This window comes from Prinia subflava, chromosome 6 (genome assembly GCF_021018805.1).
Source record: "Prinia subflava isolate CZ2003 ecotype Zambia chromosome 6, Cam_Psub_1.2, whole genome shotgun sequence".
In the NCBI taxonomy this organism is placed as follows: Eukaryota; Metazoa; Chordata; class Aves; order Passeriformes; family Cisticolidae; genus Prinia; species Prinia subflava.
Genome location: NC_086252.1, coordinates 28,150,380 through 28,165,546, shown reverse-complemented (window position 1 = coordinate 28,165,546; position 15,167 = coordinate 28,150,380). Strand labels below are relative to the sequence as shown.

The following is a 15,167-nucleotide window of genomic DNA, read 5'->3' as shown; positions in this document are numbered from 1 at the left end:
TTTCTGAGTCACCAGATCTCCGGAGGATGTTTCTCTTACTGGTGCTGGATAGAGCTGATGCTGTCAGATGCGCAGTTGGGTAGGAAAGGGCTGTAACTTGACCATCTTGCCAAGAGGTTTTACCTCTAAGGATGGCAAAAGAATTCAGGTCTCTGAGGTTTGATATGAAGGGAGACTGCAAAGGTGGCTGTAGAATCAGTAGCTGAATAGGAGGCTGAAAATACAGTACAAATACTGTACAGTGATTAAATGTTGTATAAAGCTGAGATCTGAAGTGGTTATGGGAGTTGGATGTGCATGGCCAGGGTTTTTTTTTTGTTTGTGAGTATGCCTGTGCTTTGTTGTAGTATTAAATGGCTATTCCTAGCTTGGATTATTAGTTTAATTCCCCAGCAGCTGTGAATAGGGGTTTGGTTTTCTTTAAAGAAATGGAGAAGACATTTCACTTGCATTCTTAATGGAGCTTTAGGGGTTTTCTAAGACTATTACACCAGGTTTTTTTCCTACATTTTCTTTAGTACACGTTGCAAACATTCTGAGAAGGACAGATTTTGGCAACTGTCAGAACCAGACCTCAACTAAGGAGGAGAGCCGCTTCTCCAAAACTCACTTTTCCCCTCTCTCCTCCAATTTCAATCTGTGGAATTAGGGGAAAGAGGAGGACTGTTACACCTTCAGGTACCATGTCATCAGATAGACTGGCAGCCTACTTTAAACTTGCATGGCTTAATCTGCCATTTGTCAATTACAAAACACCCTCAGCTTTAAGTCATTAAGTATTAGCAAACTGGTTAATAATGTTCTTGCTTTCAGTTGCTCATTGTTATCATTTTCACCCTTGTTGCAGCCTACAAAGTCATCTAAGAAAACTGTCTAGGTTGCCCAAATATGTTTTTTATGACCATTTATTTTTCCATAAGCACCCACACCTTGGTACTGAACAAGGCATAAATCAAACCAAGAACCCTGCCCTGAGGAGATTGTATTCTACAAGATAGTCTTGCCTTTCATAGTTGGATTTCTTTTAAATGAAACTTAGAGTGAAATATGCTGAGAGGTAGAAAGAGCATATTTCTTGCCTTTAAAACATTTGCTTCTGAGTTATCTTGGAAAATAGGCAGTGTCCTAAACACTCTTTGTTCTCATGAAAGTAATACAGATACTGAGGCACCCTCAATAGTGCTTGTATCTTTTGTCTTAATTTTTCTGTCAGATCACCTTTTAGTAAAATGATATACATTGCATTAAAAACTGGGTATCAGGAGAGGGACTGCAACACAGATGTGGGATCCAATACAGAGGGTTTTGGTTGTAATTTTGTGAATTGCAAGTGATTTATATGTCTTGTGTGCAGTCCTTAGGTAGGGAACCCATCCACTGCACAGACCCAGGTTACAGACTACTGAATAACGAGGCTTATCTGACATTTTTAGTTAATGATTTGATAGTAGTGGGAAGGAAACCACTACCTATGCTACTACAATGGAAAATAGCAAAATAATAGTGATAAAGCTTTGTCAAAGCTGTGTGAGACTGTGAGAACTGCTGCAGTAACAAAATGAAAGTGGTGAAGAACGAAGAGCTGCTGCTGCACAACAGTGAAAGGATCCCATTTCTGTGCAGCTCTACACAAGTTACACAAGATTAAATTGCAGCTCTGTCATTGTCATTCATTCAGGCTGCAGTAATTTTTCCCCAGTAGTACTTACAGTAAAGTAATATATTTTTTTAACAGTGGGTAAGTCTCTTTTACTGACGGTGGGAAATTAAGATCTCTGATTAACTGCAATTAAAGGATACTGTGATGTGGGTTATCTTACAGAGCTTCCAAGTGACTGACCTTGAGCTGAAAGGCTGTATCAGTCAGCCTGACCAAAGCATGCTGGGAGCAAAACCCTGCTGGTAAACACTTTTTGTGTCTGCCAAGGAACACTGAAATATGTTTTTTGTCAGTCCCAAATGAAAAATAAGGGCACACAGCATTTTAGATGGATTGTTGGCAGCATGCGTGTGGTTCCATGCCTTACTTTCCATGCATGACCACACTGCTTTGGTCATTGCTTTAGGGAAAGGGTAAGATAAACATGTCTCTCTGCATAGATCTATGGAGACAAAATAAAGGATATAGAAGTACTTGATGTGCACATTTGCAACTCACATTTAGGAAGGGAGATGAAGCAAAGTTGTTTAGCAGACTTGGGTGTGTTATTGAGTTACTGTGCTGAAGAACAACACTAACTATTGGTCTGCTTTTGTCTCACAGCAAGTTCAAGGCAATAGCCATTCAATTAAACCTTAATTAAAATGCAATAGTCTCAGACTTTACTTATGAGTTAGGTCATGAGAACCATTTTATTGACCAGAGTCAAGCTACCTAGTCAGATTCGTATCTCGTGTTGCATTTAACCAGAGCTGAGAGAAACTGTGTGTGATTTTTACTGGTCCTGTGCTCATGTAATATTTGATTTTTCTTTTGTTGCTCTAGTTCCTCAGTTTGAAACCAGTTGTAGCTACGTGGAAGCTACACTTGAGGAGTTTTTGGCCTGGAGTTGTGGGCAGCCTTCTTGTCTCTCTGGACCATTCAGTTGTTATGATTACTCCAAATACTGGGCTTATGCTGACTACAAGTACATTGCCAGGATATTTGAAGACAAGCCAGAAATTTTCCAGGTAAAACATTAATATTATCTCTTGCTAGCTGAACCATTGCAAATTATCTAATGTAGCTTCTGAAACCTCCGCTACTATCCGTCTCTGCTCCTTTGGCCACTTATTTCAAAATTCTGAAATAAAAGCTATTGGCTCTCAGGCTCACTGAAATCTGCCAAGTGGCAGCCTTCAAAATTCTGTGTCTCCTTATAAATGTAGAAACACCACCCCAAGTGACAAAAAAGAGAACTGCCAGGTTGGCATCACTCTCCTTCACATTTAGGCCAGATTCACCTTGCACCCAAATGGTGCCCAAATTACCAGCTCCACTCAGGAGGGAGGATTGATGGCATGTATTTCCTTGTTGTAACAAGGCTTTGACATGGCTCTGCTCCATGTTTTGCCTGGTGGCTCATTTCCTTAAGTAGCTCAGCTCCTTCCCTTAATATAATTTGAATTAACTGTTTGTGAGGAGAAGGGATTCTGTGGAGGCAGTAAAATCCAGGCAGTAACCTGTCCATGGAAGTACATAATCTGTGGTAATTACCATACATAGCAGGACAACTACCCAAGGTATTTCCTTTTATTTTCTCTGTGCCTATCTCCTATTTCAATGTCTTACATATTCTACATTCCTATTACTTCTCCTTGAAAATTGTAAGAGGGCAAAATTAAGGATAGCTATACAAAAGGTGTACTTTTTCAAAAGATTTAAAGAAAGAGTAAGTAAAGCCTTATTCATTTCTGTGCTTTGAAAGGTGAAAATGGAATCATAATTTGCTGTAAAATCACTGTATCACCGGAGTGACAATGAGTATGAGCTAAGCCCCCTCAAATTAATTATTTCCTCAGAAAGCATTTCCCATGCTCCTTACATGTATTTTATTCTTTTGGGACAGTAATATTGGTGTTTTTCAGTGATCAGTCTGTTTCCAGACTTTCTGTTGGGTCGGAAGGTAAGGATTGGACACAGAGAGCATCTTACCTTTCTTTCCCCTTTCCTTCCTGAGCACACTGAAACATAACCAGGCTCACATAACCTTGGTCTGGTTCATGTTGTCTGAACTAAACTGGGAGCTCCAGGGATGTTTCAGGCTTCCCCAGATCTTTGCATAACTTTCTCTATCTGTGGTCCTGTCTTGGTCTTCTCTTTTTCTGCCTCCACAGAGAGCATTTCCATGTGTCTTCCAGCACAAGCCAATAGCAGCTCAGAAGCCCTGAATATTGTGCTGCTTCCTTCACACTTGAAGGAAACAACCATTTTTCTACCACTTTGCCCCCATTCAAGAACAAAGTTGAGGCTGCAGGAGTTGCATTTCTGCGCAGGTGTCCTGCCACAACCTGATCACTTGACCTAACACGCAACAGATTGTACTGCCATTTTAGAACAGACACACGCAGTGGTTATGCCATGGATTTCTTTGAAAAGCAGAATCTGGGAAGGAAAAAATTGGTGGTGTTATGCAAGCAAATATGGTGTGTGTCATCTGCCATTTTCACAGGCATGGGAGAGAAATGCAGCCATCAGTTCCACACTCACATGGCTTTTGAAACACTGCTACACAATTTATACCAGCCAAAAGAGTTCTTTGTAGAAATTCTTTTCCATTCTTGTGTGAATTTGATGAGAGCTCCTTTTTTTCTTTCTAGATTTTATTTAGATTTACGTAAGGTTATTTGAAGGGGAAAAGAAGGCCAACTGCACTGTTATTTATAGTGATTAATAGGGCCATTTAGAAGTTGTTTGAAATTTAGATTGCACTGTTTATCATTTACAGTTGTGTGGGCTAAGGTAATGATTCCATTATTCTAATCTATGAGCAATATCTAGCATCTTACATTTTTTGTTCAGTTGATATTTCATTACAGAATTTGAGATATAAATCAGGAGCAAGATACATGCATGAAGTTTAAATAGAAATGAGACCTTTTAAAGTGACATACGGGTACAGATTAACTTCATTATAAGCAGCAAATGAAATAAATATATATCACAAGTAATGTGCCATCTGTTATGGTTGGAACACCTTTTAGTGCATTTCTTCTTACTGTGGCTTTTTATTGTAGAAAAGGAATCCAGTGTGACAAGATTTCAGTAATACTACCAGTTCCTTTTCAGTTCATTGGTTAGAAACTATTTTACCCATAATCGCTTCAACTATTTACTACAGCAGCAGCATTTTCAAAAAGTTCTTTTAAATCTAATATTGATTATGTGTGCTTTCTTTTCACTTAAATTGTAACAAAATATGAAAACTATGTAGGTGTGAGATTAAAGTGTAGAAATGGTGTTACGCTTAACTTTTTCACTGAAATAGTTGTATTGAATTTCAAATTTTATGCCTGCCGAAATCTATGGGAGCAACATTTTCTTTTTGATCTTTTGCTGTCTTTGACAAATGTTTATATTACACTTCTGCATTTTTTTCAAATGATATCTTTAAAATCAATAACTCTGAAATTCAGAATCTTTAGCAACATCTAATTTTTGGGAAAGCTATTGCTCATTTTGAGGGTTTCCTGATACAGAGTCATGGTGAAGTCATCCTTATAATGTCTAGCTGTAGTTTTCCTCATCCATAGATCTTTAAAAAGGATAGTCATCCACCTGTCTGCAAGCAGCAAGCTTACATACTTAAATTAGGACTCTTAGACTCCTATTTTCTCTTTATAGACAGCAGAAAGAGAGAGGCTTTTCTAAGGCTTGATTGAGAGTGCTTTTACTGGAGCAGGAGCCAAGCTTAAATTAGGTTCCTAAAATCAGGTGATGTGAATGACCCCAAAGTGCTTTACTGAAATGGAACAAATACCGTTATCTTCCTTTTCAAGATGAGAAAAATAAAACTCAGAGATGAAGTGATTTGCCCAAGAACATCAGGAAGCCAAAAATTTAATCTCTGTTTCCTAAGGCTTGGTCTGGGGCTCCAGCCAAAAGGTGCCAGTTTCTCTGGCCAGTATTCCTCAAGTGCTTTCCAATAAACAAATGATCAGGCCCTGCAGGTGGCAGGGAGAGCTGTAGATACATGGGGAAGCTTTATCCAAGCTACACAGAACCATTTTGCAAACCCCTTGGATTATCTGAAAAACACCTCACTGTGCCTCTTTCCAGCTGTCAGCCCCAAGGGATTGCCTGTGTGAGCATCAGCGGACTGGAGACATCCAGGGCTGTGTTCATAATACATACACACCTGTTCTGCCCTTCCTCACCCTGACAGCAAGTTCTTTTAAGTTCACTGCCTCTGCAAATGTGTCCATTAAATAATGAGAAACTTAACCTGGCACAACACTGGGTCACAGATGGGGTAAAGTCTGTGTTCCCAGACATGGAGAAAGCTGAAATAGGAGCAAAGAGAGAGTAAAAAATCCACATACATTATCAATTGTTTGAAAAGGGAATAGGGATTTTTCTTTCTTTCTTTCCTTTCATTATCTTTTTAAATGCCATATGTAAGAATTTTTCTAAAAGCAATCATCAGCTTGGGTGGATGGTTAAGGGTGGAGAAAGATATAAAAGAGTATTTGAAAAGGAAAAGAAGCCCCACGTAGCCATGAGAATTTGGGCAGACCTTCTGTAGAGCAAAGGAGTAACTTGAGTGATATGAAAGGTGGGGGTGAGAATTTTGGAGGAAGGGGAACAGACTATGTGTGCTCCAGAACCCCACCATGGAAAAACAGCAGCAGTGGACAAAAGGTGGAGAGCAGTGGAAGGAGAAGACAGGAGACTCTCAGAACTAAGGACAGGATGTGAACCAGTTCAACAGCTTACATAAATCAACCTTTTGTTGCTGTAGGATGTAAGGTGGTCTGACTTTGGTTTTCCTGGAAGAAGTGGAAAAGAGAGCACGCTGTGGATTGGTTCTGAAGGAGCCAACACCCCCTGCCATTTGGACTCCTATGGCTGCAACTTGGTGTTGCAAGTACAAGGAAGGTAATAAGTGCACATACATACAGTAAATATAGGGGATAGTTATCCTGTGCATAAAGTTAGTTTTGGACTCTTTTAGTATTAACTCTAGGTCCTGATTATTTTAGTTTTCTGAGTTCTCGATAACTGAAGAATCATAACTGTTCTACAGGAAATGGCAGAACCTCAGGGTGTTGTTCTGACTGGGTCATGGAGTTAACACAATTTTATTTTCTAGTCTGTGTGTCATATAGTCCAATAGTAAATCTTTAATCTTCCTAGTAGTTATGAATTCAGGAATTTGGAATCAGCAGATAAAAGAGTTAAAAATGCAAAGCCCCCAAACAAAATAGAAACAAACTACTTTAGACCTTTACAATATTGTCTGTGCAAGAGCCTCTAATAGCCTGCTAGATTTAATTTAAAAGGGGTCCATCAGGATGGGAGCAGCCAGCTGTGAGCAAAGTTGAAAAGGACATTTGAGGCTCCAAACTCATTTGGGAGCATGTGGCTGTTGCTGTATTTTTCTGCCTGTTTGCATGCTGTCTTTTTTTTTTTCCCCTATTCTTTTTTTTCTTCTTTCCTTGCATATTGGCTTCAGGGTTGGTGGGGTTTTTTGTTATTCTTGTTGGTTTTGTTAATTGTTTCACTTTGGTTTTGCGTTGTTATCTATTAGTGCTAGAGTAACAGAACAAGTTGCACACACTTTTTAGGTTTGATAGTATGAAGTGGAAAGAATAGTTTGCTAGGGAGTTTTCAATGGGATTAATTACTCTGCCATTTTATAGAACAGTAAGATCATGGTGGTGATGGTGTGGTGAAGGTGCAGGACTGGAAGTCAGGTGTGTTGCCCACTAGCTGGGCAGTGCCACATGCTAACTGGCTTTAAGGCCTGAGGTAAATGAATTTGTCATCATGTTATCCTTAAGAAGGGTAACTCTGTGTAGGGTTTTCATTCATGTTTGTAAACAGCCTTGAGGTCCTTGGGTGGATGTGCAGCAGAGACACTCAAGAAGCCTCCCTCACGCACTGCTGTGCTGCAGCCAGTGCTGTAAACTTCAGATCAATGCAGTAAGTGTTGTGCATTGAAGTCTGGACACTTGAGTGTATTCAGGAGCCAGAAATACCAATGAAAACCATGACTTAAATGCCATAATCTTCTCAGGATCCACTTAAATACTGGGTGTACTAAATAAGTACAGTGATGTAGCAGACACAATACCTGCCAAGCCTCTTTGATCTCTACCTTCAGGTATTGAACTTGAGCCAGAAGTCCAGCATCATGCAGCAATTTTGTCCACCTTCCCAAGGCACTTCCTTCCCCTCAAGCAGACCAAAATCCTTGTTCCTCTTAGGGAAAGAAATCCAAAGCCTTTGCACAGCCTGAAAAGACAAAGTCATTTTCCTCTTCAGAACAAAGCCTTTAAACAGATTGCAAACTTCCACAAGCTTGTGAATCCTGTGCTTCTTCAGAGCAGAAAGATTCCCTTTGGAGACTCACAAACAAGACAGGCTTTGTAACAGAATATAAGCTTATGCTAAACTTAAATAGATTTGCCTTTGCAGGAAAGCCAGGGACAACTCCTTAGCCCTTTGTTGCTATCTTGAATTTCCTCCTTGCATCCCTTAGGCTTCTTAATTTTTGCTTTATGATATTGCTTTGTCGTGAGCCTGCAGGATTAACCCTGAGCCTCATTCTCTGCCCCCTCAGAGGATCTAGCTTGGAGGGCAAAATAAAGTTTCAATAAGGCTTGAGTTTCAGGAGAAGTGGTTTTATGCTTGCATCCAGCAGTTGCTTTGGTAATTACCAAGAAATATCAGCAGCCTATGGCACTTGCATCTCTGCTGGTCTCTAGTTCTGACAATTCTGCTATTTCTATCTCTTCTGTTCCTGTCCCTTCTGGTTTTGTGCCATTTGGTTGCTTTGCTCCCATTTTCAGATCTGTGACTTAGAACTGACGGTCACAAGCAGCAGACAAAATTCAAGAAGTGAGTGCCAAGGGAAAGGACACAAAGAAAAGCCCTTGCTAGAGTCCAAAACAAAGAGAAGAGCTATACAAGCTCTCCAGCTGTGCTGTAAAGTGCTGCCTTTACTTTTCCACTGCTTAGTGCATTGGTCATGCTGTACTGTTTGTCTGGCACCTCTTAAATGTAATAAATGTGTATTCCTCTCTTTGTGTATTCCTCCTGGTTATTTCTATCACCTAAAGTACTGCCATATAAAACTTCTATTTCTAAATACCATATGTACCTGCTAAGATATTTCATTTATAATACCCATAAAACTGGCACCACCACTTCTGGCATATTCTTTTTTTCTCTTTGATCTGGTCTATGTAAGTGAAATAGAGACATTAGCTCCTGAGGACAAAGTGTGGTTTCAGCTCTGCTGGGCTTAGCACTGTGGTGCATTCATGTTCTTCTTTGTGCATGTAGAGAGCAACCTGGCATGAGTGCCCTCATGAGCAGAACGACCCTGTCCTGCTCCATCTGGCATTTAGTCACACCAGTAAGTTCTTAAATGCACAACCAGACACATTTTCATCATGTGGTACTGATAACACAAAAAAGTACAGATGTTTAAGGATGGTTATATCTGTGGATGTATCTGTTTTTTATTTATGCCGTCTTTGGCATTGGGAACATCAAGGTGATTTTTACTAAGAACGGGGGTTCAATACTAACAGCCGTGTAAGAACTGCAGGAAACAGAAGATAATGTCTATACCCTTTAACTGTTGGCATCCTAAACACACAATGCCCTCCTTTCAAAACAAATGCCAGTTCTTAAAGCTTTTCATTCGGTGAACAAAAATACATTGTCTGTAACAAAACTATTTCCTCTAGTTTATGGAGCAATTTTTAATGCTCTGAGCATCTGTAAATGCTGCATGTAAAAAGGAGGAAGAAGAAACCAGATGGGAGAGGTTTTTTAGATTTTATTTTATCTGCCTTTAAAAATGATTGGTGAGAAGCTGTAAATCTTTTCAGTTAAAAAATTAAAAAGTGGAATATTTTAAAAACACTTTCAGGAGACAGTCTGTAAGCACTGGCTGTGTTCTCACTGCGTAGGAGATTCACACAGCGAGGCAGATTTATGTTTTATTGAAAACCTTGCTACTGCCTTTAGTTCTTTGCTGCAAGTGACATGCACTGAATACATTTTTATCTTCTCTCTATTTTCAGGAAGAGATGGCACCTCTTCCCACCTGGTGACACCAGTTTCCTTTATCCTACCAGGATCCCTTATGAGGAATCCAGCATATTCAGCAAAGTCAACATTGCCAACCCTGATCTGAAACGCTTTCCTGAGTTTAGGAACTCAACAGCCCATGTTGTTACACTCAATCCAGGACAGGTACTGACATACAAGCTTTACATTACTTAATATTTATTTAACTGGCTAATTAAGGGCTAGGAAATCTTAACAAATTGACTGTGGAACTTCCCTCTTCTTTCACTCCGCATTCAGACTTCATAGATTTCTCTCAGCACAAGAACTTTCTTTGCTGACACTTACTTGCCCAGACTTTTTTGTACAAAAGCTGCAGACATTTGGAGAACTAGTTCAAGCCTGACTCTATACAACCACCTTTCCTGCAACCACCTGAAATCTACTTCAGAACTTTCTTGAACTCTGACCTGTTTAGTCTGACAGCATATGTTCCATAAAATGCATTTGGTTAATGAGTATATAGAGCTAACAAAGGAACTCATATTTTGGTAGTGAATAGCCTTCATATGTTGCTTTAATAAATACTCTAATGATGATTCTTGCATTTAGAGTGCACGCCATTCACCAATTTCATGGTGCTTTACAGGGCTGTCAGGATGTTTTTCATCCTGCTTTACTGAGAAGGTTCAACTGTAAGTGCCTGCCTTACAGTGACACAGGCAGGCAGCAGCAGTGTGAGAGCAGAGCTCAGGACTCCTGATTCCCAGTCTCCTGCTGTAAATAGTGTCCTTCTTTATTTAATCAGCAAGATCTGTATCTGGAGTGTGAATTACCCTTTTTCATTTGTTCAGCCATGCATGTCCTTGTAGCGCACTGCTGTGCATCTCAAACTGTCACGCCCTTCCGAAGGAATTTTGCGATGGTCATTGCTCAGACAGTGGAGCTGCTGCTTCTGGAGCCCTTTCACCATTCTCCTACCAGATATTGTTACCTCTTTTGACCTGCCAGCTCAACAAGTTGTCTGAGCATTCCTCTGTCCCTAACTGGGAAATCCAGCTGCCTTCAACAATTTAAAGACTGGATTTTTTGCTAATTAAGTTAATTATGAGGAGGCAGAGTGAGGCAGAATAGTAGCTTCCAACAAAAGGATTATACCCATCAACTGGAAGTGTATGCTCTGCAGTTGGTACAGATGCAAATGGGGAATCTATGATCAGCCTTTACTGTTTGCAGTACATTAGATCATATTCATACTCCTAATGCAAAATCATTAGTTTCACATTCAGCACTTTGTAAGGTAGCAGGAGTCAGTAGTTTAAAGCACAAAGAACAAATTTTTACTATTAATAAAAATGCCACATCCATTCAGCACTGCGTTATCCCTGATCCCAAATATTATTTGAATTTTCAATCTCCTTTGCAATGATCAAGTGTACTAGTGAACCTTTAATATGATCTTAATTTTAATTAGGCTTAAAGCAATTACAAATTAATCTTGCTAAGAATAAAGATCTTGAGCCAGCTCAGTAATACAATTTGTCTGCATTGCCATGAACAAGATACTGTTTGGATTTCTTGGGGGGGAAAGTAATGTAGAAACAATGATGGAGCAGTGAGGCATTGCCTTCATCCATTTTATCAGTGCCTTCTGTGTGGTGCTTGCCAGCATCTCATCCAGAAGCTTTTGGGGCAGGGGCTGGGAACTGCTGCCATTGGATGGAGAGGAGAGGAACGACCTAGAAGAACTCCTTTATTAACAAGGGAGAGGATTCCTAAATAATGTCTTGATATGTGCTTCACAGTGGTTTTCACACAGAATTAGCCCAATTACTGCAGAATCTGTAGGCATCTTTATTTTGTGATAATGTGTAGTATCTCAACTCATTCCCAGAGGGTATGCAGAACATTTTGCATTATTGTAACAATAAAAGGATGAAAAAATAAAGACAAAGGTGTTCTTAGGTATTCAGGAAAGCAGCTGCATGTAGGGTGAGTGCAGCTTTGAATATCAAAAACTTAATGTGTCTAATGCCACCTTCTGGTCATGTTTGCTACCAGCCATTTTTTTACACCCTTTTTGCCTGAAGGCAGAATTCCCTCATGTCACTTTGTGCCAGTGCACAGAGCATACTTCAGTTGGATCCTTTGTGCCCTAACACTGTATTGTTCAGAGGTGAACCTCTCTTATAAATGTTAGTATCTGACTGAGACTTAAGGTTTTATAAGGTTTCATCCTGTACCTGACCATGGGCTGTCAGCTGCATTTCGACAGACATAACTTTTGGTTACACATTAGTGATCTCTTCTGAAACAAATTAGGAAAACATTTAGATGTCAAGCTTACTCAAATAGGCAGCTGAGTAGTTGAAGGGCTTGCAGCAATACATGACTTTATCCACTATATTCATGAAGTTACAAGCAAGTTGTGTCACAGAAATGTAGGGGTTCCTTATAAATGTTTGGACCTGGTCACCTGTGTGATGGTTGCAAAGCCGAGGACTAAGTATGGAGCAGCATTTCTAGTAACACCTTGATTCTTTTCTCAAATATAGAAACACTCTGTAAAAGACCAGAAATGGGACAAAACATACCTCTTCTAGTATCTTCTACCCATGCTCTGGGACAAGTGTTAAGAGTGTTAGGGATCTGTCACCCTCAGCTTAAATCCTGTTCAGGACAGGTGTTCTATCTGCCATCAGTGGCACCTGGCACCTCAATAAGGTGGCTCATCCTTCCTGACTTACATAATTACAGTCCTACAGGAACACTCATCCCATCTTGTCCTTCAGCACAGGCTATAGAAGGGGCCTACACACACAGATGCTTAACTTTTTTGATGATTAAAAATAGGAGAGATGAATACCAGCTGAACAGGCTACAAAAACTGAGATGCTGTACAAGGATAAAATCATTGCTCATTCTTTCCTCTGCCCCACTTCTCACTGACTTCTGGCTTCCTTCCTGCTCACTAATGTAATTGCTCTTAATCCATCTCCTTGTTAATCCATATCCACATAACTAGACAATGGTAGAGAGACTGCAAAGTACATCTGAATTTATCTGAAGGTATGGAGAGCAAGCAGCTGCCACTCTGTGCTCCCATGAGCAATCCCATTCCCCTTCTTGCTACCCCAGACAGGTGGGGTTAGAGGCAGTGCTTGCCTGCCCTGTGGCCTGGCCCTGTGCCCCAGTGCAGCCTGCAGCCAGAGGAGCTGCAGTGTGGAAGTGCAAGGAAAAGCCTGACTGAGATAGTTTGAAAGACACATTGAGGCTGAGAAGGATGCCCTCTCTATGGCCTTGAAAAATATTGTCACTGGATGGGAAAAAACAATTTTAGAAAAAGGTGAACATTGGTTGCTGGTTCTCACCATGGTCTGCTGCTCAGAAGCTCCCCTCCCCTGCTTCTGCTTACCTGCTTTCTCAAAGTCTAAAGAAACACATTTGTGTGGCTACAAATACAGTTGTCACTCAGTTCCTGTGTTCAGCTGCAGGATTTTCTCTTTCTGTGCTTCTGCTGCAGAATCTAACACACCATGGGATCCAGTTTGGCAGCAGAGCTCCCAACAGCACAGGCAAACCTCTGACTTCTAACCTAACTGAGCAAGAAGAAATCTTCATGAAGTCAAGGAGGGATTTTCCTGTGTGCTGCCTTTAAAGAAAGGGTGTGAGAACGTCAGGTTGGGCTTAGAGTGGGGAACAGCAGAACACACAGTCCAGATAGCCAAGAAAAATATAATTGATACCAAAGAAAATGTTTTAGTAAGTCAAGAAATGCAGTAATTCAAAGGCAGTGTAATGTTCCAGCTCAAAGTATACAAAAGACTTTTTAAAAGGGGTTACAGTAAAAACCCCTACTTTTGTTGGAGAAGAGTTTAAGTGATTTTACTGAAAGAGAATTCAGAGTTGGCCACAGCATTATGCATAGTAGATGGTTGATAATTCTGTTCTGGGGAAGGAATAAAGAGTTTTCATGTGGGAGACTGCAGAGCTGGCCCCAAGTCACCCCATAGAGAAGGCAGACAACCCAACCTAACCTCAAGACACCAGAGCTATCATCTCCATCACAGAAGAAGCAGAAGAGTCCAGGAGCTGAATTTATGCTAGGATTGGTGGTAAAAACACTGCTCAACCTGCAACACATATGGGGAAGCCCATGAATGCCTCAAAAGTCAGGCAGACCAAAGGTCAAAGCTGCAAGTTCCTGACTCCACTTCTCCACCTCTTCCCTGAGCTTCCCTCATTCTCTCCCCTGGGTCACTATGGACACGGCCTGGCACAGCCCCAGTCCCTCCCTCCTCACGGTGCCTTTCCCCATGGCTGTGCCCGTGTTTCTGACTCCAGTCGCCCTGGGAGCTCCGTTTCAGCAGATGGGGTGACCCCAGGAGGGAGGCAGAATGAGAAGCACCTCCCCAGCACCAGGACAGCCAGGCACCAGCTGGGATGAGGCAGAGATGAGGCTGGGCAGCAGCACTCACACAGGCTCCTCAGGTGATGCTCCCACAGAATTGGGACCTGCCCCTACTTCGTTTTATTTTTCATTGCCATGGTTGCAAACACTTCTGGGATCTCCTTGGGTCCCCCTGGGGCTCGATGTCTTTATCTTCCCATCACAATGGCTTCCTTTTTGTGTGCATTTACCTAAGTACCCTTTTCTAATGAGCAGAAATTTCTTGGTATAATATTTCACTTCAGGGTGTGCTCTCTTTTTGAAGCAATTCCACCTTTGCCCTACCTTTGCACTGTATCAAGTTAATCATGTCCACTGAGAATTCAAACCTGCTCTGTTCTCTGTGCTGTACAAGTCTTCAGCATTGCTCCACTTGCTCTCCCAAATGTTCCTTTGGTTTCTTTCCTCCCATCACAGCATCTCATTTTATCTTTTCTGGGACTTCTGTCCTACTTTAACTTCATTTGCTATATTTGGCTGTCACTAGCCTAAATATTAAAATTATCTGATTGGTTACTGTTTAGATCAGTATCTTCGCAGCACTCATAAAGTTAGATAAGTTCTATAGAAAGCAGGCTAGCACAAGATTATCTCTTAGCTTGGAGTAGTTCTCTCTTGCTATTGCACTTCACATTTTCTCTGTAAAATGTTTGCTGCATTTGTGTGTTGTTGCACTCTGGCTTACTTCCACATTTCCTATAGGAATGTAGCTAAATCTCTGTCCCATATTCATAAACATATGGAAGTCTGCTTTATTTTATTGTGGAATTGATCATTAGAGGCAGCAGCGGTGGGGTTTTTTGTTTATTTTAATTTTGTTGTGCATGTATTTGCTTCTAATTTGAAAACCTAGAAGAATACTAGTTTGTAAATGTAGAAGAATCCTACCTCTTTCTTTTCAGGGTTGTTGGGGTTTGGTTTTTTGGTTTGGTTTGGGGTTTTTTTGTCTTGTTAGTTCTGCTCTCTTGCCAGCCATGTTTTTTGGTTTTAATT

The 15,167-nt window shown here is 40.7% G+C and overlaps 1 protein-coding gene across 1 annotated transcript in view; it reads left to right on the top strand.

The window, feature by feature from the left end:
- HSPBAP1 (HSPB1 associated protein 1) overlaps positions 1-15,167 on the top strand; it is a 38,475-nt gene that overhangs the window by 15,485 nt on the left and 7,823 nt on the right. Inside the window, exons 3-5 of the mRNA XM_063400860.1 lie at positions 2,486-2,670; positions 6,441-6,577; positions 9,739-9,910. Coding sequence (XP_063256930.1) covers positions 2,486-2,670; positions 6,441-6,577; positions 9,739-9,910 — 494 coding nt within the window. The remainder of the gene's footprint in view (positions 1-2,485; positions 2,671-6,440; positions 6,578-9,738; positions 9,911-15,167) is intronic.